This window comes from Lepidochelys kempii, chromosome 7, assembly GCF_965140285.1.
Source record: "Lepidochelys kempii isolate rLepKem1 chromosome 7, rLepKem1.hap1, whole genome shotgun sequence".
NCBI lineage: Eukaryota > Metazoa > Chordata > Testudines > Cheloniidae > Lepidochelys > Lepidochelys kempii.
This window is the reverse complement of record NC_136386.1, coordinates 1,904,627-1,931,916: the sequence shown is the minus strand read 5'-3', so window position 1 is coordinate 1,931,916 and position 27,290 is coordinate 1,904,627. Positions and strand designations below refer to the sequence as shown.

General features: G+C 42.8%; 1 protein-coding gene across 9 annotated transcripts in view; it reads right to left on the bottom strand.

The window, feature by feature from the left end:
• PXK (PX domain containing serine/threonine kinase like) overlaps positions 1-27,290 on the bottom strand; it is a 63,236-nt gene that overhangs the window by 31,224 nt on the left and 4,722 nt on the right. For all 9 annotated transcript variants that reach the window (XR_012159742.2, XR_012159741.2, XM_073350904.2 and 6 more), the window contains exons 2-7: positions 21,573-21,623; positions 19,718-19,765; positions 11,018-11,204; positions 2,656-2,733; positions 2,140-2,213; positions 1,602-1,676 (exon numbers count right to left, since the gene is read on the bottom strand). Coding sequence is in view for 7 of the 9 variants with exons in the window: in XM_073350904.2 (XP_073207005.1) it covers positions 1,602-1,676; positions 2,140-2,213; positions 2,656-2,733; positions 11,018-11,204; positions 19,718-19,765; positions 21,573-21,623 (513 nt within the window). In the remaining 2 variants the exon portion in view is untranslated. The remainder of the gene's footprint in view (positions 1-1,601; positions 1,677-2,139; positions 2,214-2,655; positions 2,734-11,017; positions 11,205-19,717; positions 19,766-21,572; positions 21,624-27,290) is intronic.

Below are 27,290 nucleotides of genomic sequence, written 5' to 3'. Positions count from 1 at the left end.
TGACCCAGCTACTGCCTCTTGCGGAGCTATGAAACTGACAGGAGAGCTCTCTCCCATCAGCTTAGAGCATCTTCACCAGACGCGCTAAAGCAGCGCAGCTGCACTGACCTAAATTTGTACCGTAGACCTGACCGTAGTGTCTCACAGCTAAGTGTCTCACAAGACGGAACAGATTGTTTAGCGTACGTAGTTGAACAGTCTCTTGAAATACGTGTTAAGATGTAGTGGCCTGTTATGTTCCCTATGACAAAAGGGGTATTAATGGGCCATGTCACCTTGAGTGGTCCCTTGAAATACGTACTAACTATTTATGCTAAACAATCTGTTCCATCTTGTGTTTAGCTGTGAGACACCAAATGTGGTGATGTCTACAGGAGAGCACTTACAGCCTGCACCACTGTAGTGCTTCTGGCGAAGATGCTCTCAGCCAACGGGAGAGAGCTCTCCCCGTCGGCTTAATGACTCCTGCCTCCATGAGAAGCGGTAGCTACGTCGTGGGGAGAAGCTTCCCAGCCAACATAGTGCTGTCTACACTGCCACTCAGGTCAGTATAACTTCTGTTGCTCAGGGGTGTGGATTAATCATCTGTTATACGAAGTAATTTGTAGCAGAGACAAGGTCTAAGTTTCCCAGACCTGAAGAAGAGCTCTGTGTAAACTCAGAAGCTTGTCTCGTTAACCAACAGAAGTTGGTCCAATAAAATATATTACCTCACCCACTGTGACTCTATTTATGCTGGATAAAGTTACTCATGGCTTTGTGGGCTCAGGCCCTAGATCTGCAGTACAATATGAGGTAGTTGAAGACTAAGAATTCACAGTACTAGTTTCATAACCTTTTCAGAAATTAATATCACTCACTGGAGTAACTCAGTTCAAGTGAGCACTATTTACTTTCTGCTGACAACTTGGCTTGCAGGATTGGAAAAAACAACCATACACATTTAAAACTTGGCTGTAAAGAATTATTCCCAAGGTGTCCTGCTTTTTGCTGCGAGAGTCTCAAAGCAGAAACAGGCCACACAGGGTTCCCTTTGGAGTCAGCAAATACCATTCCTTATTCAGATAGAGTTACTACTATTGGATCCTGCCGTGTGGTGTTCCCTGGAACACAGGAAATCAGAGCACTGCCTCCATTGTTTCCACAGCCTCTGCCTCCAGGCTACCGACAGATTGCAGACAGAGCACAGAGAATCCAAACACATTTCACTGATATCCATTAGATCCTCAGGACATCTCTGATGAGTTGTTAAACAACTAAATTTATAGACAGCACTGTTCTGACAGCCTGAAAATCTTGGACATTTACAATCAAAGTTGATGCTAACGCGAAGTATTATGGAAAGACAGGAAGAGAAAAAGCACAACAGCCATGACTTTGACATTTCCGGCATTACTACTTTCTTGGGCGATTACATATTACCTCACCAGGGTTTAGGAGGCTTAACTAGTGTTGACAAAGGCTTTGAGCTCTTCAGATGACAGCAGTTTTATAAGTACACAATATTTTTGTATTAGACTGCATACACTTTTTCAGGATTAGTCCTCGTAAGAGTTAGTTTTGGGTTGGCTCAGTTTAAGAGTCATCAAGGTAACACTCACAGAACAAGAAGAAAGAAGTTTCACTGCGCACTGGAAGTCTTTATCAGACAAGTATTTATCAGGGCCAAAGTCAGCCTAGAAATGAATACAAACAGTAAGTCATCAGCTGAATAATATACAGAAAAAGATGGAAGGATTTTCACTTAGTTTTCTCACAAGTTACTAAAACAGCTGCTTCTGCAAAGTTTACCTCTAGAGTAAAAGAGGGCAAAATATAATGCAAGGTAATGCTTTATACATTATGGAAAGAAACATTCTAGAAGCTAAACTAGCTCACAATTGGTTCACATTGTCACTTAGAGCTGGATCCCAAGCGCCCAAGTTTACATGTTTCTGTTATTCATATGCAATATCTGATAAAACACTATGAAGCTAGGCTTCACAAAAATAAGATCTTGAGCATGAACTCAAAACATTCCTTTTGTTGGGGACGAAGGCAACCACACAGAGGGGTTTTATAATGCTGCTTTGACCAGTTCATTTATATAGCTATCTTGAAGAACCTGAAAGTGGGATGAAATTTAAGATGCAAGCATACCCAACTTAACATTAGTCGCTCCTTTGGCTGATTCTTACTCTTCATTAAAAAATACCTCTTACGGATTCTCCAGCCTAGGAGGAAACACAGGTTTCATTTTTGTTTTTAAAAAAGCTACTGAATCATAGCAGGGTTTATGTGCTAACTCTTTATTATGCTTCTCCAATAAGAAAATTCTTCTAGATTTACAAAGATCGCTATCAGTGGGGCATTATACCAACATACACCAAAATTATGTCAATATGGAAAGATACATAAATAATTTAAGGCTTCAATGCTTAGTATTATCAGTAGTAAGACTCCAAATCCTTCATCAAATTCAGTTCCATATACATAATGACAGTGCTCTTCTAACTTGGCTCAAACTGCCACCATAATTCTTCATTTTAATTAAGTCTCCTTCACAAAGAGAGACATTTAAGAAGAGAGAATTGACCAATATATTTCCCCCCAAGGAACATTAATATGGCAGCCATGTCTCTCCTTGAGCAGAGACCCAAACTGCCAATTTCTTACCTATATCTTTTAGTGGCTCTACCACCTCCCACTTTGGCTCCGACCGGAAGAACATCGAAACATGCTGTAAGGCAATTTCTGCAAAGAGATTTTTAAAAGTCTGTTAATTATACACACATTGCTGAATGGTCAGAATCAGAGGCAAGCTGCAGGGATTCAGGCTTTGCTTCACACGTAACAAGGCAGCAAAACTATTTCTTTTTTTAAATTAAGTCACAAAACATGGCTAAAAAGTGTCTGAGCTTTTAACCTGAAGTAGTTTAGATCTTCTAAGCCCTGGTCTACACTAGGACTTTAGGTCAAATTTAGCAATGTTAAATCGATTTAAACCTGCACCCATCCACACAGTGAAGCCCTTTATTTCGACTTAAAGGGCTCTTAAAATCCATTTCCTTACTCCACCCCTGACAAGTGGATTAGCGCTTAAATCGACGTTCCCAGCTCGAATTTGGGGTACTGTGGACACAATTCGATGGTATTGGCCTCCGGGAGCTATCCCAGAGTGCTCCATTCTGACCACTCTGGACAGCACTCTCAACTCAGATGCACTGGCCAGGTAGACAGGAAAAGAACCGCGAACTTTTGAATCTCATTTCCTGTTTGGCCAGCGTGGCAAGCTGCAGGTGACCATGCAGAGCTCATCAGCACAGGTGACCATGATGAAGTCCCAGAATCGCAAAAGAGCTCCAGCATGGACCGAACGGGAGGTACGGGATCTGATCGCTGTTTGGGGAGAGGAATCCATGCTATCAGAACTCCGTTCCAGTTTTCGAAATGCCAAAACCTTTGCGAAAATCTCCCAGGGCATGAAGGACAGAGGCCATAACAGGGACCCGAAGCAGTGCCGCATGAAACTGAAGGAGCTGAGGCAAGCCTACCAGAAAACCAGAGAGGCGAACAGCCGCTCTGGGTCAGAGCCCCAAACATGCCGCTTCTATGATGAGCTGCATGCCATTTTAGGGGATTCAGCCACCACTACCCCAGCCGTGTTGTTTGACTCCTTCAATGGAGATGGAGGCAATACGGAAGCAGGTTTTGGGGACGAAGAAGATGATGAGGAGGAGGAGGTTGTAGATAGCTCACAGCAAGCAAGCGGAGAAACCGGTTTTCCCGACAGCCAGGAACTGTTTCTCACCCTAGACCTGGAGCCAGTACCCACCGAACCCACCCAAGGCTGCCTCCTGGACCCAGCAGGCGGAGAAGGGACCTCTGGTGAGTGTACCTTTTAAAATGCTATACATGGTTTAAAAGCAAGCATGTGAAAGGATTACTTTGCCCTGGCATTTGCGGTTCTCCTAGATGTAGTCCTAAAGCCTTTGCAAAAGGTTTCTGGGGAGGGCAGCCTTATTTCGTCCTTCATGGTAGGACACTTTACCACTCCAGGCCAGTAACACATACTCGGGAATCACTGTAGAACAAAGCATTGCAGTGTATGTTTGCTGGCATTCAACCAAAATCCGTTCTTTCTCTCTCTGTGTTATCCTCAGGAGAGTGAGATATAATTCATGGTCACCTGGTTGAAATAGGGTGCTTTTCTTCAGGGACACTCAGTATAGCCCATTCCTGCTGGGCTGTTTGCCTGTGGCTGAACAGAAATGTTCCCCACTGTTAGCCACAGGGAGGGGGGAAGGTTGAGGGGGTAGTCACGCGGTGGGAGGAGGCAAAATGCGACCTTGTAACGAAAGCACATGTGCTATGTATGTAATGTTAACAGCAAGGTTTACCCTGAAAGAGTGTAGCGACTGTTTTATAAAATGTGTCTTTTTAAATACCGCTGTCCCTTTTTTTTTCTCCACCAGCTGCATGTGTTTCAATGATCACAGGATCTTCTCCTTCCCAGAGGCTAGTGAAGCTTAGAAAGAAAAAAAAACGCACTCGCGATGAAATGTTCTCCGAGCTCATGCTGTCCTCCCACACTGACAGAGCACAGACGAATGCGTGGAGGCAAATAATGTCAGAGTGCAGGAAAGCACAAAATGACCGGGAGGAGAGGTGGAGGGCTGAAGAGAGTAAGTGGCGGGCTGAAGACAGGGCTGAAGCTCAAATGTGGCGGCAGCGTGATGAGAGGAGGCAGGATTCAATGCTGAGGCTGCTGCAGGACCAAACCAGAATGCTCCAGTGTATGGTTGAGCTGCCGCAAAGGCAGCTGGAGCACAGACTGCCACTGCTGCCCCTCTGTAACCAACCGCCCTCCTCCCCAAGTTCCATAGCCTCCACACCCAGACGCCCAAGAACACGGTGGGGGGGCCTCCGGCCAACCAGCCACTCCACAACAGAGGATTGCCCAAAAAAAAGAAGGCTGTCATTCAATAAATTTTAAAGTTGTAAACTTTTAAAGTGCTGTGCTTAAAGTGCTGTGTGGCATTTTCCTTCCCTCCTCCACCACCCCTCCTGGGATACCTTGGTAGTCATCTCCCTATTTGTGTGATGAATGAATAACGAATGCATGACTGTGAAGCAGCAATGACTTTATTGCCTCTGCAAGCGGTGATTAAAGGGAGGAGGGGAGGGTGGTTAGCTTACAGGGAAGTAGAGTGAACCAAGGGGCGGGGGGTTTCATCAAGGAGAAACAAACAGAACTTTCACACTGTAGCCTGGCCAGTCATGAAACTGGTTTTCAAAGCTTCTCTGATGCGTACCGCGCCCTCCTGAGCTCTTCTAACCGCCCTGGTGTCTGGCTGCGCGTAACCAGCAGCCAGGCGATTTGCCTCAATCTCCCACCCCGCCATAAACGTCTCCCCCTTACTCTCACAGATATTGTGGAGCACACAGCAAGCAGTAATAACAGTGGGAATATTGGTTTCGCTGAGGTCTAAGCGAGTCAGTAAACTGCGCCAGCGCGCCTTTAAACGTCCAAATGCACATTCTACCACCATTCTGCACTTGCTCAGCCTGTAGTTGAACAGCTCCTGACCACTGTCCAGGCTGCCTGTGTACGGCTTCATGAGCCATGGCATTAAGGGGTAGGCTGGGTCCCCAAGGATACATATAGGCATTTCAACATCCCCAACAGTTATTTTCTGGTCTGGGAAGAAAGTCCCTTCCTGCAGCTTTTGAAACAGACCAGAGTTCCTGAAGATGCGAGCATCATGCACCTTTCCCGGCCATCCCACGTTGATGTTGGTGAAACGTCCCTTGTGATCCACCAGAGCTTGCAGCACTATCGAAAAGTACCCCTTGCGGTTTATGTACTCGCCGGCTTGGTGCTCTGGTGCCAAGATAGGGATATGGGTTCCGTCTATAGCCCCACCACAGTTAGGGAATCCCATTGCAGCAAAGCCATCCACTATGACCTGCACATTTCCCAGGGTCACTACCCTTGATATCAGCAGATCTTTGATTGCATGAGCTACTTGCATCACAGTAGCCCCCACAGTAGATTTGCCCACTCCAAATTGATTCCCAACTGACCGATAGCTGTCTGGCGTTGCAAGCTTCCACAGGGCTATCGCCACTCGCTTCTCAACTGTGAGGGCTGCTCTCATCCTGGTATTCATGCGCTTCAGGGCAGGGGAAAGCAAGTCACAAAGTTCCATGAAAGTGCCCTTACGCATGCGAAAGTTTCGCAGCCACTGGGAATCGTCCCAGACCTGCAACACTATGCGGTCCCACCAGTCTGTGCTTGTTTCCCGAGCCCAGAATCGGCGTTCCACAGCATGAACCTGCCCCATTAGCACCATGATGCATGCATTGGCAGGGCCCATGCTTTCAGAGAAATCTGTGTCCATGTCCTGATCACTCACGGGACCGCGCTGACGTCGCCTCCTCGCCCGGTATCGCGTTGCCATGTTCTGGTGCTGCATATACTGCTGGATAATGCGTGTGGTGGTTGATGTGCTCCTAATTGCCAAAATGAGCTCAGCGGCCTCCATGCTTGCCTTGGTATGGCGTCCGCACAGAAAAAAGGCGCGGAACGATTGTCTGCCGTTGCTCTGACGGAGGGAGGGGCGACTGACGACACGGCTTACAGGGTTGGCTTCAGGGAGCTAAAATCCACAAAGGGTGTGCCTGTACATCAAGGAGTATTTCAGGCAGGACTGCACGGAGGGTTCCAATAAGAAATGGTGCACCAAAGTTATCGTTGTTATTGGAACAAGGAGGTTAGCCTGGCCTCTGATTGATACATGGCTAGATTAACCTCGCTGCACCTTCTCTGTGACTGACTGCAGTGTGATCTAGACAGGGGAGGAGGAAAATGAGTACAAAACAAATCTGGTCTATTTCTTGTTCTGACCCACTCCATCTATCCTTTACATCTTTGGCTGGCAGCAGACAAAAAAGGCGCGAAATGATTGTCTGCCCTTGCTTTCACGGGGGGAGGGAGGGTGGGAACGGAGTCCTGACGATATGTACCCAGAACCACCCGCGACAATGTTTTAGCCCCATCAGGCATTGGGATATCAACCCAGAATTCCAATGGGCAGCGGAGACTGCAGGAACTGTGGGATAGCTACCCACAGTGCAACGCTCCAGAAGTCGACGCTTGCCTCGGTACTGTGGAAGCGCTCCGCCGAGTTAATGCACTTAATGCACTAAGAGCATTTTCTGTGGGGACACACACACTCGAATATATAAAACCGATTTCAAAAAAACCGACTTCTATAAATTCGACCTAATTTCGTAGTGTAGACATACCCTAAGAGAAGAGTGTAAATCAGCTGGTTTAGGGAACGCAAACTTCATGAGCTAACATTTCTGCTGTACTAGAAATGGGCCTAAGCCACAAGATCCAACACCACCCCAAGAGACAGTTCAGATCCAGATCCAAAGCTCATGGTTTGAATTTCCCCATGTCTAGTCTGCCTCACAAACAGGACATTTCTTTGTCATTCACCTTTAATGCCAAATTTTAAAACTTAATTGACATTTAATTCTGCCATTACTATGTACAAACTATTCATCTATTTATTTTACTCTTTGCTGCCTGCTCCTGCTGAGCAACAAGAGCTGACTAGTGCAAAGGCACTTACTTCCCTGTAGACTTTCTGCTGGCAGCCTCCAGCGTGCAATTCTGAAAAAATGAAACCATTCCAGATTACTGGAGACAGACAGCACTCCCCTGCAGCTGGAAAGGCAACTCTGTTAGGAGTTCACAAGGTGATTTAGAATTGATCATTAGGGAAAGCAGGCAATGCACTGAATGCATCTGATGAAGTGAGCTGTAGCTCACGAAAGCTTATGCTCAATTAAATTTGTTAGTCTCTAAGGTGCCGCAAGTCCTCCTTTTCTTTTTTCAGGCAAACAATGAAACTTCTCTAATGTCACTGATCTTGTCAGGGACAAATAGTGCAAGTGAAAAAGGATGCAGGGTTTTAGATTTTATTTGACCCGTTGTGTATTATTTGCCTGTGACCATTTGTGGAAACATGCTTGGAGAAGGGGAAAATGGTGCAACAGTCATTGTTTATTGGTACAACAGTGACTTAAAGTAATGTCACATTAATGGGGTCTGCCAAGATCATAGGCAGTGACTTAATCATTATTAATTCCCCTGGTACTTGCTGTAACAGTAATCTTGATGAACTTGCTCAGAATTAATATGGATGTTAGAATACTTCTTACAGGATCACCACTGTTTGTTCAGTGGTAACTAGATGAGCTAATATGTTAATGTATTACTTATATTTTAGGTCTCCTCCATAGCTTAACATAAATGTCAGAGAATGTTTAGGGAAAGACAGTTAACTGTAGGCAGAGACTCCAGACACTAGGACAGGGCTGGCCAAACTTACTGACCCGCAGAGCTGTATATGACAATCTCCAGAAGTTCGAGAGCTGGGACGTGTCTGCCGAGGCTCGGGGTTTCAGCCCTGCTCCTGCTGTGAAGCCCTGAGCCCTAGCAGGTGCGCCCCACAGGGCTGAAGCCCCAAGATTCCCCTCCTCGCTGGGCAGAAGCCACTTCCCTACCCCCTGCTGCAAGGCAGAGATTCCGAGCTCTCTCCCACCCCAGATAGATGGAGAAGGGGGTAGCAGGCAGGGGGGGGCGGGGGGGGGGGGGGTAAGGGGGCTCTGCGAGCTGCGCTTTAACTGTAAAAAAGAGTTGTATACAGCTTGCGAGCCACAGTTTGGCCACCCTTGCACTAGGATATTTCACAAGGGGGGAGTGGACACAAATGGAAAATAAACAGTATGTTTCTGCTTTGCTAGGTTGTGCTTTTATGAACATAAAGGTTTGCATTTCACAGTTTATAGGGGAGTTGACACTATATGTCATCTCTGGTATGGTTTTCCCATTGGTTAGTGCTACAGAAATAAATTGTAGAATGCCTTCCTTTGTTTAAAACTTCTTTTTGGGGTGAATTAGGCTATCACTTTACCTCAATCTGGCACATTTTATAGGTCTGGGGTTCACCAACAGAGGGGGTGCCTCTGGGTCATCTTCCCTCCAGCTGCAATCACATAAGCCATTTCTCCTCTTACTTGCAATCCTGAGGACCTCCCCCATCGCCCTTCAAAGCCACCTAACTGCAGCAACTAGTTACAAGGGGAAGCAATATTGAGCATATTTAAATTTACTTTCTGCTTTCTTTACTGAAACGTAAGTTTGAACCAAGGAGAGAAACGAGAACCATTTGGTTAGCAAGCTTCCTCCACAGATGATCAGCAAGAGCTCCGTGAACAAGTTTGAGAGCTGCTATCATTGTTTTTTTAGAATCTTCTGCATTTAGTATCTTCTGCAAGAACAGAGTTTTCAGTCAACAAGATCCGAAGAAAATTGCTAGTCTCCTACAAAAGGATTTATTGCCAGCAGCTTTAGTATGGACAATATTTAGAAAGTCCAACAGGAAAATCTTGTTTGGACAGGTACCATAAAATTCTTCCTTCTCTCATACTTGCCTGCTACATGCTGGACTATGGAGAAAGGGGGAAAAACATACAAGTCCAGAAGCAGCAGTACATGTTGAAGAAGGAGGATTGGTTCCTAACAAGCTGGATGAGCTCCCAGAATGACAGTCAGTATGATCAATTATTTATTATTAGTATTAAAAACAAATTACACGCACATGCACACTTTAAATTTTTCCACCTCCCCAATTTATACTATGCACCTATCAACATTTCTCAAGATGCATGACCAAAGCACATCTCATGCATATTTATATATTGCCACAAATTTACACAGTGCTTTGCACAGATCAGGACACATTCCCAGCTCTGAAGAATTTAAAATCAAAGTAGAATCATAATACAATAATACATAAGTCTTTTACAGTGCTTTTCGTCAGTAGATCTCACAGTGCTTTACCAAGAGGCAAATATCATTATCCCCAGTTTACAGGTAAGAAAATTGAGGCACAGAGAGGTACAGTGACTTGCCCAAGACCACCCAGCAGGCCAGTGGCCAAACCAAGAATAGAATCCACATTTCTCAAAGGCCAGTCCATGGCTCTATGTGTAAGGCCAAACTGTACACACGGGACAAGACATTGGACAGCAGCCCAGGAAAAGAAGATGTAGCAGTTACTACTAATGTGAAGAAGACAGGAGGGATTACTGGAGGAGGTGGGTTTCAAGGAGGAATTTGCAAGAGAAAAGCAAGGGAAGTTGACACCCCAGGTAAATTCACTCACCCTTACTGGTTAAATGGGAAGAGTTTTAGAGGGTTAAGCTTGTCTCACCCGCGTGTGACTGTAAGGATGAGTTAAAGTCTATACAGCACTCTAGAAAAGGACTACCTTAAAAAAACAAAGCAAATGAGACATGGGGCTGGATGTCAGGATTCCAAGATTCTATTCCCAACGGCTCACTGTGTGACCTGGGACAAATCACAACCTCTGCCTTAGTATCCCCACCACAGAAGTGCCACCTCCGTATAACACTGAAAGCTAGGCATGAAGAATGCTAAGTGTAGAAGTGCCAGCTACCCATGATGCAGCGGGCAGGAATTTGTGAGCTATAACCGCAGTACACAGTAATATATGGGGTCTCTATAGAAACCATGAAGAGTTTGCACCATGGGCCTCACAAAGTACTCAGCAAAGCTGAACTAGTTCCCTGTGTTTCTTGGCTCACTGCCTTAGCTCAGGTACAATAGTTTAAACTGCCCCTAGGTAGTCTTATGTCTCCCCTCTTTACATTTCCTCCTCCTGATTCTCTCGGTCCTGGCCACTCTTTGTGGTACTGTAACTGGAAACTTGGTAACAGTACAGTTAATGCACAGATCTGCTTCATGACAGACAGCATGTGGGCACTTCAGAGTAAATTCACTACTCTACGTCGCAGTATCACTCCTTAATAGTATTAATGCACAATTTATAAGGTGAGACTGGTCCTCTGTGTCTGGAAGAGGAAGTAAATTTCTCCTGTGCCCTTCACTCAGCAACCAGCATTTATTAATGCAGTTTTACAATCCTTCACTTACCAGTATAGTTTACAGAATAGTTGTTTGGATCCAAAAATTTCTTTACCAATTCACAATTGGACAGTATGTGATTGGAAGTGATGACGTTGAGATAGTTCTCGAGTCCCTTCTGTCTTTCAGCGATGAATTCACGATCCATATTCCCAATCAACTTTTTGGGAGGTAGAGGTAGACTTAGAGTCGAGATCTTAAAAAGAGAGGAAACATAATATTATCAAAAAACTTCCTCTTTTAATATCTCATGGAGGTAAATAATTGAGCCATAAAACACTAGTTTTGCGTTGTTCTAAGAACCAGGTAATTTTTAAAAAGTGGATATTCAGAAAGTCTATATTGGCATTTTGCCTTAAGTTCTGTGTTTGTACAGTGCTGAAATAGTCTGATATGTACTCTCATCTCAGAATGTAGAGATTTGTATATGTACCACCACCAAAAGTGCCAGGAGATTTAAGTGCAAGAGCCACACTAACAAAATGAGAATAAAGCACGGTGTTTTCTCAGCATACCTATGTCATAGCACAAACCAACATTGCATCCTAGTGTCTGCTCTTGACAAACTCTCTTCTCTCCTATTTAACTTGTGCACAGATTGATAATAGTTTCTAATTCACGCACTACCATTATTGTGACTTAAAGAAGCCAGCAGTAATGGTTTTTAACTTGCAGTTTCAATTATAGGAGATAATTCTTCACATCCCATTCTAAAATTTTTGCTGTGTGACATTATACAGGTAGAGCTGTTATGTACACCCCAGAAGCATAGGCGCCAACTCCGTGGGTGCTCCAGAGCTGGAGCACCCACAGGGAAAAATTGGTGGGTGCTCTGCACCCACTGGCAGCTCCCCGCCCCTCCCTTCCCCAGCTCACCTCCGCCTCCTCCCCTGAGCACGCTGCCACGACCTGCTTCTCACCCTAGCTCCCAGCACTTGCACCGCGGAACAGCTGTTTCATGGCAGCAAGCGATGGGAGGGAGGGGGGAGGAGGGGGAATGTGGCAAGCTCGGGGAGGAGGTGGGGCTGGGATTTGGGGAGGGCTCCAATAGGGGCATGGAGGGGGTGGAGTTGGGGCGGGGACAGAATGGGGGCTGGGTTAGGGGCGGAGTCATGGTGGGGCCGGGGGGGTGCGAGCACCCTCCGTCGCCGGGAATAGTTGGCACTTGAGCCCAGAAGCACTACGTTCTAGTGGTGGATCACTGTATACCCCTTACCTACATGTCGTGAGGCTTTAGTTAGTTAACATTCATGAAGCACTTACGGCTCATCAGATGAAAGATGCTGCAGAAAGGCAAGGTATTATTTTAAAGAAATCAAAAGATTGTGTTTGAAAAACAAAGATGTAGCTTGAACACAGTATTTATATCTACTTGCGTCATATGAATTGATACACAATGAATTATTCATCTTTCCAACACATCCCTGTACAGCAAATCAAAGCAGATGTCTCACAGTTACTGAGCCTTCATGGGAGAAATCCTTAAGAAACCGGGCGTCTGTCACAGAGGCCCATGGTGCCAGCTGGCAAAGGGTTCCCTGTTCTGTAACAGCAACTCCTAACAGGCCTGACAAACTAACTACACCTATCAGAGGGGTAGCTGACGCGTATTAGTCTGTATCCGCAAAAACAACAAGGAGTCCTTGTGGCACCTTAGAGGTTAACAAATTTATTTGGGCATAAGCTTTCGTGGGCTATAACCCACTTCACGTAAGATCTTAAATGAAAGCCAGGATCACACTGATCCATATTGTTGTGAAATGTATGTACAAATACTGTGTCAGAAGTTGCAGACATGCATGCATGCCCTCAAAATATATTCCTAAAAGTGTCTGAATCAAGGCAGGGTTGACAAACCGGTTTCTATCAGACAAAGGATGTATATTCAACCGTCTGCCTCAGTTCACCTGCAAATCAAACAGCAGAAGCTCTATTTGCATACGCAGTCAACATGAACTCAGCACACCAGCGAACAAACCCCGGAGGGGGTCATCCTGACTTTAGGAATAACATAATGAATTTTGGGGGTTATAAGGAGAAGGAAAGCCTAAGGACACCTCTATCCTTCTCTGAGGAAGGATAGCGCTTGGGGATAGTAAACCTGGTATTTCTGTGAATAGCCAGTGACAGGCTGGATGTCAAAGGGGAAGACTCCAAGGGGTATCAAGGACTGGGGTGCACCTATTAACCTGCCAAGCAAAGTGAGGGCTGGCTTTGGCTTGAGGAGACTGGATGACAGCGTTGCAGAAAAAGAAAGTTGTTGGGGCACAATAGCTGCTTTTCTAAAGAAAATAGTTCCGGCACTGGGGGGACACTTCCCCACACCGCCTCCAAAAGCTCAAACTGGAAAGTGGAAAGAAGGTGGGAACATCTGGTGGTTATACAATCCCCACTTCTAACTTCCACCAGTTGGAAAAGTAGGAACAGTTTAAAAAGCTGGAGGAAACCATCGCTTTTTGAGAGAGGAGGCAATGCCCTTGCCCTTTTCCTGCTCCTCCCTCCACACCCACGTGAGCTCTTCCCAATCCCTGACATTATCAATGTTGATAAATGCAAAGTAACGCACATTGAAAAACAAAATCCCAACTATACATATAAAATGGTGGGGTCTAAATTAGCTGTTACCGCTCACAAAAGAGATCTTGCAGTCATTGGGAATAGTTCTTTGAAAACATCCACTCAATGTGCAGCAGAGTCAAAAAAGTGAACAGAACACTGGGAATCATTAAGAAAGGGATAGATAATAAGATGGAAAATAGCATATTGCCTGTATATAAATCCATGGTACACCCACATCTTGAATACTGCATGCAGATCTGGTCACCCGTCTGTGACGTTATCTGGTTAAAATATGACCATATAGATCATTGTTGCAACCACTGTTGTATATTTGCAACAAATCTTGTACAAAATGTGGCATGTAAGATGTCTATGGAAAGGTTATGATTTGCTGGTTATGATTATGCTATCTGTGTGCATGTATCATTTTTGTATTTGAAGTTAAGTATTGGCTCTATACCTGGATTTCAAACGTTTGCCCTGAGGGAATGCCCACAAGGTAATTAGCCAGCACATCTTGGAGGGACTATTCAAATTATGTGGCTCATCAAGAAACAAACACTTAACTGACAATGAACCATGGGAGATGCCCATCTACACTGAATGGACAGTCCTGCAAACGTGCTGTTTGGGGTATAGGTAATGGCTTCTACGGTGTCCAAACCTTCATGCATGGACACGTGACTTGCCCATGTGACTCCAAACTCCATCTTGTCACCTGTAATTTTCCACTAGCTGTGCTGGGGGCTTTGTTTGAAACAATGGGTTTCCCTCCATGGGGCAGAAGATATAAGGCTCTGGAAACCCCTCCATTTTGCCTCTTTTCTGCTCCAACCTCTGGACTATGAACTTATATTAATGGAAGCATTCTAACCAAGGAATTGAGAACCTTCAATGATTTGGAAGCAGCCAAAGACTTGACTTAAGCCAGCAGTTTATTCCATCACTGCTACAAGCCTGAACCAAGAACTTTGCAATTATTGTATGTATTTGATTCCGTCAACCAATTTTAATTCTCACCTTTCTTTCTTTCTTTTTATGAATAAACCGTTAGATTTTAGATATTAAAGGATTGGTATCAGCGTGATTTTTGGGTAAGATCTAAGTTATATATTGACCTGGGTGTGTGGCTGGTCCTTTGGGATCAGAAGAACCTTTTATTTGAAGAGGCTGGTTTTAAAGAACCACTCATCTCTAAGTGTAGTGTTTTCGGTGGTAATACAAAGACTGGAATACCTAGGGAAACCACTTTTATGACTTCTTGTTAGCCAGTGTGGTGAAACAGAAGTTTACTTTTGTTGCTGGTTTGGTATATCTTATGGGGGATTAGCCACCAGTCTTGGGGTGTATCAGCCCTATTTTTCAGTAGTTTGTCCTGAATTTGGCATCCTCAGTTGTGACGCTCTGAGGCACAGTTACACCACCTCAAAAGAGATATACTAGAATTGGAAAAGGTTCAGAAAAGGGCAACAAAAATGGTTAGGGATATGGAACAGCTTCCACATGAGGAGAGATTAATAAGATTGGGACTTTTCAGCTTGGAAAAGAGATGACTAAGGGTGGGGATATGATAGAGGCCTATAAAAATCATGACTGGTGTGAAGTGTTATTTACTCCTTCACATAACACAAGGACCAGGCATCACTCAAAGAAGTTAAAAGGCAGCAGGTTTAAAACTAACAAAAGAAAGTACTTATTCACACAACGCAGTCAACCTGTGGAACTCTTTGCCAGAGGATGTTGTGAAGGCCAAGACTATAACAGGGTTCAAAAAAGAACTACATACATTCATGCAGGATAGGTCCACCAATGGCTATTAGCCAGGATGGGCAGGGATAGTGTCCCTAGCCTCTGTTTGCCAGAAGCTGGGAATGGGCAACTTGATGATTCCCTGTTCTGTTCATTCCCTCTGGGGCACCTGGCATTGACCTGTTGGAAGACAGGATGCTGGGCTAGATGGACCTTTGGTCTGACCCAATCTGGCTGTTCTTATGAATCAGTAGTGGACAAAATGTTGGTAGGAAAAATAAGGTTATGTGACTGTCTTCAGTTACTGGAACGCATGCAAAGCATCCTAACCACTGTGCATTTCCCCACACGCTCACCCTCCTACTTTGAGGGGGAAAAAATCTCACCTGCAGGCTAAGCAAACACAAACACAAACAGACGCACGTCAGTCTGAGAATCTGCACCAAGATTAAAGAATTACAGCAAAGCTTCAGAAATCAGATGCATTTTCTGTTTAGAAGTGCAATCAATCAACAGAAAAACATGTCAGATCACAGTCGACATTGGTGAGGCCTCATCTGGAGTACTGTGTCCAGTTTTGGGCCCCACACTACATGAAGGATGTGGAAAAATTGGAAAGAGTCCAGTGGAGGGCAACAAAAATGATTAGGGGACTGGAACACAAGATTTAGAAGGAGAGGCTGAGGGAACTGGGATTGTTTAGTCTGCAGAAGAGAAGAATGAGGGAGGATTTGATAGCTGCTTTCAACTACCTGAAAGGAGGTTCCAAAGAGGATGGATCTAGACTATTCTCAGTGGTAGCAGATGACAGAACGAGCAGGAATGGTCTCAAGTTGCAGTGGGGGAAGTTTAGGTTGGATATTAGGAAACACTATTTCACTAGGAGGGTGGTGAAGCACTGGAATGGGTTACCTAGGGAGGTGGTGGAATCGCCTTCCTTAGAGGTTTAAGGTCAGGCTTGACAAAGCCCTGGCTGGGATGGTTTAGTTGGGGATTGGTCCTGCTTTGAGCAGGGGGTTGGACTAGATGACCTCCTGAGGTCCCTTCCCACCCTGAGATTCTATGATTCTAAGATTAGGCTCTTCCCCTGAGGGTTAATCACTGCTTTACAGAGAAGGGGCTCTAGTTTAGGTGACCATTTTCAAACTTTCTCCAAATGCTCCTGGAAAGATTTCATTCCTTGATTCAGAAAAACAAATCTGAATATTTAAGGCAAGCCCAGTATTTTCACCTTGGACTTCTTCAACCCCACCTGCCGGGGGACTGGGATCATATTTATGGAAAGGCACCTCAGTGAGGCCCTGACCCTATGAAGGCTTATGCACGTGCTTTAGGGCCTGAGGGAATACTTACTCTGGGCCCTAATTCAGCACTCAGAGAAGTAAAGCCTCCTCTGCAGCCAATGGGATTTTTGCCAGAGAAGGGCCAATGCTTTAACACTCTTATCTTCAAACTAGAGCGTTCTTCTTAGGGATCTCCGTTGATAATTCAGAGTGCCTTTGTTACAGCAAGTCATTTGCTCTCTTAGCAGAGAATGGTCTGAGGAGTTCTCTCAACAAAATGGAGATCACATGACATACAATTTCCACGCTTCTACACTAAATAATCTCGAAGTAAAAAGAGGATGGATTGCGAGAAGCTTTTTAATCCAGTACACTTGGGGAGACTCTGGTTGAGATTTTCAAATGCAGTTTGGAGATTTAGCCACAAGTCTCCCATTAATTTCAACGGGAGCAGTGTGGTTAAATCCCCTAGTCCAGTCAGCTTTGAAAATCTCAGCCCCCACTATTATTTTTTAAGAGGTGTAACAAGGCAGTACAGACAACATAAAAAAATCCACAACAATTCCAGGCTCTGCAAGACATCCAAGCACAACTTCCTGAAGAAACAGGCAATAAGCAGGTCAAGAGTTAAGTGAGTCAGTAAAGAACATGGGTGGTTTACGGCTTTAAGTCCAAGAGAACTTCATTTCTCTCTTCCAGGAACAGGTCAAAGTTTCATAGGTAATTTTACTCTGAATTAGCTTCCATATCTACAGGAGAGGTTTAAGCTTGTTCAGTCACAGGGCCTGAACATTTCCATACAAGATAGTGCTGTTGGGAGTTTTGGAAGGAATTAGGGACTGTGCTTCTTAAAGAATCAGAAAGTGTACACAGGTGTATGCAATGCTGGAGTTATTTTACATAACTCAGTGGAGCAGGAGAAAGAAAAAATAACCTTAATATGCCCCATTTCCCTGCGTGTCACCTCTCAAACCTTGGCACAGAGAATGGAGCTAAAAGGGATGTGTTGGGGCAGTGCTACACAGCAGCCAACACTGTGGAGATTCCTGACAGCACTGCAGCCAATCTACGTCTTAAAGCAATGGTTCTCAATCTGTGGTCCACGGACCCATCAAGGCCCACAGACTACATCTAAAATATCCAAAGGGGTCTGCACCGCCATTCAAAATTTTTAGGGTTCTGCAAATGAAAAAAGATTGAGGACCACTGGCTTAAAGTCACTTTAAGGAACCCCGCCTTCCCGCTGTGCTTCAAGTTCTATGCTGTGCCTCCTAGAGGATATGTTCTCACTCCTCCCAGCTTACAGATAGCGGGAATGTCTGTTGCTAAGCATCTTTTATTACTTTGATCCTTTGCAATCTTCTGTTATTTACTAAAACTGCTTCTGAGGAAAGATGAGTTGAACATAATGCAAGCCATTTGGGCTTACCTGAGACTGCCCTGGCTGGGGCATCTGCCCACCACCTCACAATAATAATTCCACATGTTTCCACTAATGCAAAAAATAATTACAATTCTTCAACAGCCTTGTTCCTTCCCACAAGCAATCTCTTTTTACCTCCGGTGAACCCATGATGCAATTATTCAGTTAGAGTTTTGTAGAATGCATTACACCAGCTTTTTACCAGTCAGAGGTGTTGTAGATAGCGATTTTGTCTCAAGCATGCTCCATTTCGCTCTCCTAGGAAGTGGTATGCATTTTAAAGAACAGTGACTATCAACCTACACAGAAGACCAGGAAGGAAAGTCACAGGGTTTGTCCATTCAGTAGGATTTTCTTTTCCTGCTTGTGGGAGTTATTTTTAAAATTGCTCCATTCCCACATATGAGTTCTCTTCTGAAAAACTGCTGGAATCCAGTCGTCTCCTGCTGAAGTCATGTTTGGGCTGAACACGGCGAATACATGCCAAGATATACACAACCTAACAGAGTAGTCATGAACATTGTATGCTGTATTGGTATATTAAGGGCCCAATTTTGGATTCCGTACTCAGGCAAAATTCCCAGTTAGATCAAATGAAGACAATGGGAGATTTTCCTGATTAAGGAGTGCAGGATTGGACCGTAGAAGACAAAGAAGAAAGTAAAGTTGGTCATTTAATAGTGGTCACACAAAATCTTGAGTGCAAATTCAGACCTAGTGGATAACCTCATAGAATTCAATTAAGTTACACCTGCTAAAATTGAGTCTGAATTTGGTCCCAAGTCTATCTTCTACCCTCTACAATGTCATCCCTGCTTCTGTATTTAATGATGCTCATATCGTGAGCACAGTTCAATATACTTGCCCACTCTTGTTCACAAGACTTCACCAAGTAGTCAGATTTTTAAAACCAACAAGGAAATGAAAACCAGAAAGGCCTTAAGGTCCTGCAGTCACACTACATGTGACGGGGGAAAAAAAGAGAAGAAAGTGACAGATAAAATCTATTCTTAAAACACTGATAGAGCTCACTTCATATGTTATTTGTCTGGTGTTAAACTAAGAAATCCTAGAACCACAAGCATCCTTCCTGTAAATGTTAGTCTCTGCCTGCCCCTCATCCCACACACACTTTGCCTTTTCCTACGCAAACTAAAAGAAACCACTGTCCTAAAAAAAAGAAAAGAAAAATAACCAGCCAACTCAGTGTTTAACTGAGGAACCCTTTGCCATGATACAGAAATCCATCACATGATAAGCAGCATCTGGAAGTGCTTTGAGAGGAAGCCAAATAACGAGATACATAGCACTTCTGTGCTGAATTAAGAAGGTCAGTATGTGCCTCCGTTTTGTGGGAGTCAAAGAAAGAAGGGGTCATAACAGTGCACCAAGCCAGAACAAGTCACATCACTGAAGGGAAAGATTCAGTATCTGCCAATCTCCTGTCTTTAGATTTAAATTGGTCACAGAGGTTACAGCCAACATTTCCCAGGGTAAAACCTAAAATAGCTCAGCATTTCTCCTTGTTCAAAAATGTCAGTTTATAATTTTAAAATTTAAGTAATTTCATTTTCAGCCATGTAAGTTTGATGCTGTCTCTGTTCTCTTCATTGTTGTATACAAAGAAGAAAATTTTAAATATAATATAATATATTAATTAGAATTATAGTTATTTATCAGAGGAAAAAATCTTACCTGTAAACTACTATTAAGCAAATCAAAGTCACTGTATCTTCTCACAATCTGCAAAACATAAAGGCAGTATTGAAGCAACACACTAGATTTTATGTGATAACTAAACCGCATGAGGGAAAAAATTCCGACTTGCAATCTTGGTTTCACTAAGCTTCTCTGTACAAATGCAAGACTGCTGGGTTTACACTGCTGTCTAGGAGTCTATGCCAGCAAGTGAAGAGAGAGAGAGAAGAGTTGCTCTCTGTGATGTCTAATCTTGCAAGATTCATAGATTCCCAGGCCAGAAGGGACCACTGATCATCTAGCCTGTCGTCCTGTATAACTCAGGCCACAGAACTTCCCCCAAAAAACTCCTAGACCAGAGCTTTTAGAAAAATCATCCAATCTCAATCTAGAAACTGCCAACGATACAGAATGGACCACGATGCTTAGTAAGTTATTCCAGTGATTAACTACTCTCACTATTAAAAAAGTGCACCTGGTTTCCAGTCTGAATTGGTCTTGCTTCAACTTCCACCAATACAGCTTCCTAGCTGTAACATTATATTGCAGCAGCTTCATCAGAAGGTGTTTGCAGACACCTTCTGATTCTTCCATCCTAGAAGCAACATTACTTCAAAATCATACATTCAAAATTTAGAAAAATGTAACTTGACCTTCCCCAGAAAAATCTATCTGGTAGCAGTGGATGCTCACCAGCTCTTCACAGGGTATCAGCATCATTACTTATTTTTATTACAGCACAGCCTGGACAAGACAGTGGTTCCACTGCTAGCCGGGAGGCAGGTCCTGGCAGACTATTCAGACCCCATAATTTAGGTTTAAAAACAAATACCATCTATACACACCTGCATATTATATATATGTAATAGGAACACACTGCAGGGATTATTCTTTGTTTGGCCTAGAACATCCACAATGGCAGAAGACAATGAAGTCTTCTATAACTACCACAGCCACGTCGCTCTTCTAAAATGAAGAGGTCAGACAAAAATGTGCCTCTAACAATCACAACTTTCAGAAGCTTTGGTCAAATATGGAAATAGAAAGTTTATTCCAGAGGAAAAAAAAAAAAACACTTGCTTCCAAAACTAGAGCAAACAATGTAAAGCATCCTAAATTATTCTATCTACCGATGACAGACAGACATACATACGTACATAGGAAAGAATGCTAGTGGAAAGTGTGTATGAGATCAACGTGAGGACTTTTATTCTGTGTCCACTGGCAGGATTGTCACAGAAACTAAAGGACTGACTCACCAAACTTTACTCCTGGAAGTTGCCCACTGTTGTTGGGACAAGTAGCCTACAAGTAGTAAGAGTTGGCACAAAATGAGCCTTGGTGTTGTATCTTAGGTCATATGTATCTTAGGTCACATGTAGTAGTCATCTGGAAGACTTATATGCTGAAATGAAGCCTTCACGCTAATTAATACTGACACTAGAAACAACAGTTTGTGACCGAACACATTCAAGCATTTCACATTCCTGACTCTCTCTCAAATAGCATTTGGTCTCTAGCTAGAATTAGACTAGCTAGGATGAATCCAGGTCTTTTCCTAGGAACAGTGGCCGATTAGCCCCTGGGCCAAGGGGGCCTGTGCCCAGGGGCCCCGGAAAAATGGGCACCCCGACTGCACTTCCCCAGCCCACCTAAAGCTCCTGCTGGGGAGTTGGGGAAGCCCCTGCACCCGACCCCACTCCTCAGCATGAGTGCCGGGTGTGGGAGGATGACTCCAAGAGGAAGGGTTAGGGAGGAGCCCCCCACTTCCTCTGGGCCCCACAAAACTGTAATCTGCCTCTGTCTAGGAAGACCGTCTGTTTAAGTGACCCAAAATTTAAAGAGCGATTACCTGCCAACTGTTTTCCATGGAAATCCCTCTCTGCACACGAATTATGTATTCCTAGAAATGAGAGGGGAAAAGAAGGGAGAGAGTTATTAGAAACCGGAACTAGTGACTCACAAAGAAGTGTGAATGCATAGTCAGCCTTCTCTTTATAATGGATTTAAACTGACCACTATGAAACTTGGAAAAGCTCAGAATTTTCACCATTTCTGATCTAGATTTAGAACCTCCCAGCTGGAAAGTGTTTTGATCAGGGGTCTCATTCAGACCCATCTCTAGAACACACTGAAAGATGAAACAGAATTTTAAGAGTGTACAGGTTTCTGAAGCATTTAAGCACTTTCATTTACTTTAATGAGAGACAATAGTGAATACGTCTCCTCCTGTTATCTCAGCCAGTAAAAGCTGGAGAAAAATCTGTTCCTCAAAGATCTAACTTTTAAGACATCTCCTGGAATTACAGCCACCTTCATAGCTGAACGAACTCCAGCTCATCATTCCCAACTTTACTACCGCTCATTGCTGCTGAATGCAAAAATTACTATGGAAAGCTTAGGTGAGAGGATGAAGGGGTTAAACGCAGCATAATAGACTTGAATAACTGGCACACTTCTATTACTCCTGATGCAGTGTTTCATTTCCAATGCATAGCTCACATTCATTGCTTACAGACAAAATATATGCCTGTATATTTTAATTATTGATTATTGTTGATTTTTACCCATCCATCTTTACATTCCTTAATTCCTGGACTTAATTCTTAACACTATTTCCCTTCATTTCCATAGTCATCTTTACACCGTGCCTCTTGAAATAGGGCCTCTGAAAATGTTTTCAAAAGTATCCCACAATAAAGTGTATTTACCTATATTTCTTTGTGCATCCCCATCTCCTGATTTTGCTCATCCCGCCTCAAAACTAGAGAAACCCAAATCTCCCACATCGCAAAGCATATGGGTGAATTCTATTCAAGCAGTATCTCTCCACATAAAATCAGCATAAGGGATGGTTTCCACACCATTCATTCCTCTTATTAATATACCCAATTATATTACAGTTATCTTTCCCCAAAGCCAAAGAAGAGCCCTGATCCCCAACCCAGGTACAATGAAAGGCAACAAAGTTAACCCTGACTTACACCAGTGTAACAGAGATTAATTAAGCAGACACCTGAAATGCCTAATTCACAGCTAACAGTTGGGTTTTTCCATTTCCTGATTTCTAATCTGTACCTTAGGAAGTGGGAAGAGACTGCTTTATATATATACACACAGACAGGAAAAGTAGTAACCACTTATTCAGCAAGTCTCTGAGGAACATTAGCGGTTTCTCTGAAAGAATGTAAGGGAAAGAGGATTCCTGATGTTTGGTCATTCATCTTTACTAGTATTTTAAAGGAAGTGGAGTTATTGCCCAATCTCCCCTACTGCTCACTGTTTACACAGCGACTGACCTTCTCATTGTACTACTAAGGAATGTTCTCAGGCAGGCAGAATGGAGGCACAGCTTCCATTTGATTACTGCTTGGGAAAATATAAAATTGCTTTCAATACAATACTGCTCTTTCCTGAATAAAATACCAACAGCACAGCTTCATCCCACAGCTTCCCTTATCTCCCTTCCAACACACTATCCCCATCACCACAGTAAAATTCCTTAGAAGATCAATTCGGATCCAAAAATCACAATTATCTTACACAGCCCCTTGCCCCATCCAGCTACTTTTTTATCATCAGGCCTCCTCTTCCACTGCAATCAGCTCTCCCACAATCCACTGATTCCACCGGGTCAGACAGAAATATCCCCACAATGAACTCACTATTCAGTAACTTCTGACTCAAAAAAAGGGAGGCTGCTTCACAGGTTCCTCGCTCCTCATCTGTTTAATACCAAGGAGGTTTGAAAAGCCGACAAAAGTATGGAAATCCAGGTCATCTTCAGTTCATGCCAAAAGCTTATCAGAGGCACAAAAAGGCTTTTCTAGCTTCCAGCTTTTTAATGCTCGAAACTGGAAACCTAATTAAGCAAGAACCATCAACAAAATACTAGTTTAAGAACACTGGATAGAGACTATTTTTAATAAAGGGTTCTAAAAAGCCCCTTTTAAATGCTTATTTGAGAAATCTTCTAGTATGGAAAGTAGCACTGTAATCATGAGAGCTGCTTAGACCCCTGGGTCCTCCTTTAATAAGGGGCAAAGTATGATTACTATTACACAATTCATCATTAAACCACTTCATCTAAGATACTGATGCCTACCTGCAGTGTAAACAATGCAGCTCACGTCAGCTGTATCTTTATTATTGTAATGTACACACCATTCCATACATTTATAAAAATAAGATCACAGCAGAAGAAAATTAGAGACGCACGTTGAAATTCACTGAAATTTACTGAACAAGGAAACCACTTTGGAAAGAGTAGAGAAAAGATGCTGTCCCTCTTCCCAAACAGGCTAGTTCTCTTGCCTTAATGCAAAGTGTTTTGAATTTTATTAGAGGACATCTGTAAAGGATATGCTTAGAACAGGATCATACAGAATCTGGCAAGATGCCAAGCACCTTGGACTCCTACAGACTTCAGTGGCATAGTGACAAACTTAGCACTTTGCAGAATTGATCCCGGAGACTGTATACAACAGTTACAGTTCAAGTACACTGTAGACTCTCAGGTCAGGGACTCTTCCTTTGAGTGTACAGCAGCCAACATAATTTGGCTGCCATCCTCACTGGGACCTCTGGGTGCTATAGTAATAGCAATAATAATGATTAGCAGTGCTATTAGAAACCTTCCTGCTGATATCACTAAAATAAGCTGTGTGTTCAACAGTCAGATATCCTGTCTTTTAAGCTCTGACCATACTTTACAAAACTACGTTGGGCTGCGTTTGAGGTTTTCTTCAAAACACACACAACTTAGGTTTTTTAGTTAATGGTCACCTTTAATGCTGATTCCATTGTGTGTTTCAAAGCAAAGGAAAATGCTAGAGAAGAGGCTGAATTCATTCCAAATTAATGGCACAAGGATCTACAACTGTTTCTAAACAACCGAGATTCTCTCCCTTCCTAAAATTATAGCTTTAGAAAAATGTAGTCTGATTTTGTAACTACATAAAGATCTAGAGAGAGATTTAAAAAATCTGAATCATTAAAATGAACTAAAGGGATGATTACATCTTTAAAAACAGTGTTCCCATTAATTGTTAATCAAAGAAAAGCTTTCAAAATATATTTTAAGGAATTATCTCAGCTTTTAGCTTCTGGGCTACCTTAAGGCAGCAGACTAATGGAATGGCAAATTCCACTTCACTGTTGTAATTTCAATGTACAATACACCAAGCAGGGAAAGAATTTATTCCAGAGAGGACATGCATACACACCCCCTAATGGTTTTACTACTTTAAATAGTTCTGCAGCTCACAGGTCCAGGCATGCAACTACTGCAGCAGGGATCTGTAGAGAATATCATGAAAGAGACTAGTTTTCCATTTAAGGCTTAAAAAGCAAATTATAGAAACAAGTTCTCATCTACAGATGGACACATAAAAACACTCAATGTCTAAATAGCTGAAACACATTAAAGCCTTTCTGCCGAAAAGGCCTCTGCTATCAGAACATGGTATCTTATTATTAGGCCTCTTTTACAAGTATTTTACCTTAAAACACATTGGACACCATTCTGCTCCAACTGAAAGGAAATTAAAAGGACAGGAAGATTTTTGCCTGCTACAGAAATGAGATCCACTCTTGGTACTCAAGTATTTTCGGACTTGCTAAGAGCAGATCTTGCAACTGGACCACTATGCTCACAGGAAGCTATGTGACATGTTAGTCACACTGGTTAATGCACTATTAGAAGAGACTCAGATACTACAGTGATGAGAGTGGTATAAGAACCTATACAGAATAGAATTTAAAAAGCCCTGATGAAATCAAATCCAGTTGCAGGATCAGGCCTTATACCCAGAGGGTGATATGAAGTGCCATTGAAATGTATATGAAATATAATTGCTATGATGTTCAAAATTAAAGCGTGTGTACATGGTAAATATCGAGACACGGAATTAGCTATGTCCAATTATACATGCTAAAAAAACCCAGAATTTTTACATTGTGTTTAATCAGAAAAAGAGCTCTCTAAAAATTAGATCATGGTGTTCCATATACTTAGTGACTTACTTAGTGACTTCCAGATCAAGTGCTATCAGTCCACAAGCCAAACAATTTACACATAGATGTACTGTGATTTTGTTTCAGTGTAGAAACTTGGGAGGGGGGCCGAAACAAGCTCTTTTTTGGTTTGTTTTTGTTTGAGAGACAGGGGCTGTCTCCTCAGTCTTCACTAGCAATAAAGATTCAAAAATCAAAAGTCAGCCGACAGTTTTGTTGCTGCAGCATGAAGCTGAACGGAACCCGACATACGTACTGGCTCCACAGTGCTACCTGACACTGAACTGCATCTACTCTATGATACACGGTGAGCCAGTCTGCTGAGTGAGTCATTTCTATAGTGATTTTATAGCTATTTTTCTGACAGACAATAACACTTGGTACAAGTTTAAGAGGTTTGTGTGTGTTCTCTGTCAAGTGAGAGAGTTACATTTATTACCATGAACTGCAAACTTTTGTCCGATATTTCAAATACCAATTTCATTCCCTCTTCGGTTTCTGACTAATGCAAACATATGTAGTGGGTTATTCATGCTGAAGTTTCCTCCTCATCTACAAGAAATAGGAATCAGTCTGCTGCCAAATGTAGAATTTTATTCAATGACATTAAATTTACATTTCCCCAATATTTTAATGTCATACTATCCAAACTGTTGTATTTGACCTAATTTGAATAAGAAGCAGGCTAATCCACTAGAATAGTCCATTTTAAGTATCCCCATCACTAATTTTTGTCTTGAATTTCGTATTTTACCATGTTTAGAGATTTTTTTCCCCTGCAATTCGTCACCCTTATCTTGTAGTCACTGGTTTATTCAAAACTCTGACTATTTCTGGAGCCTATAACAACTTTACAGAGTATTCCTAGCCTGGATGTCATATTAAATTACATTAAATCAAATCTGGACTCAGATCTTGGTTTGTAAGAGCTATGGAAGAGGGTGTTTCATTTTTGATAAATCCAATGGAAAGTTTTTAAGCAATCCCCGCAGCGTTTGCAGCCCACCTATGACAACATAGCACTAGGCGACTTAGTAGTTTCAGATTCAAAAGAGGAAACAATCTATTTTCATTGTTCAAACCAACACATATGCAAGATTTAAAAAAAAAAAATCAGATTTTTCACATTTTCTGCTTTAATAATCTTAGATGCTATCAGTATCACAGATAAGGATTTTAACTGTTAATATTATTTTTAACATGGCCACATCCCCTTAAATTATGGATAGAATATATCACTGGCAAATGAACAACAGGTTTATTTGTAGACCCCTTTTCGTATCTGCTATAGGGCAATGCTAATTTATGAAGCTTCTGCTCTCCATGTATTCGTATAGGATAAACACATTTATAGCCAGGATTTCTTCCTTTTGGGGCCTTTCCTTTGAAAGCCTGAAGGGGTTTTCATTTAGTCTTCCTATTTCATTCAGTCTTCCTATTAATAAATCACCACCACCACCCTGTGTCTTCATTATGTCAGGAATACAGTAAAATGAAACTATTCCTCCCCCCAAGATGTCTTGGCAAGTGCCTCTTCTGGGAGGGAATCCTACCG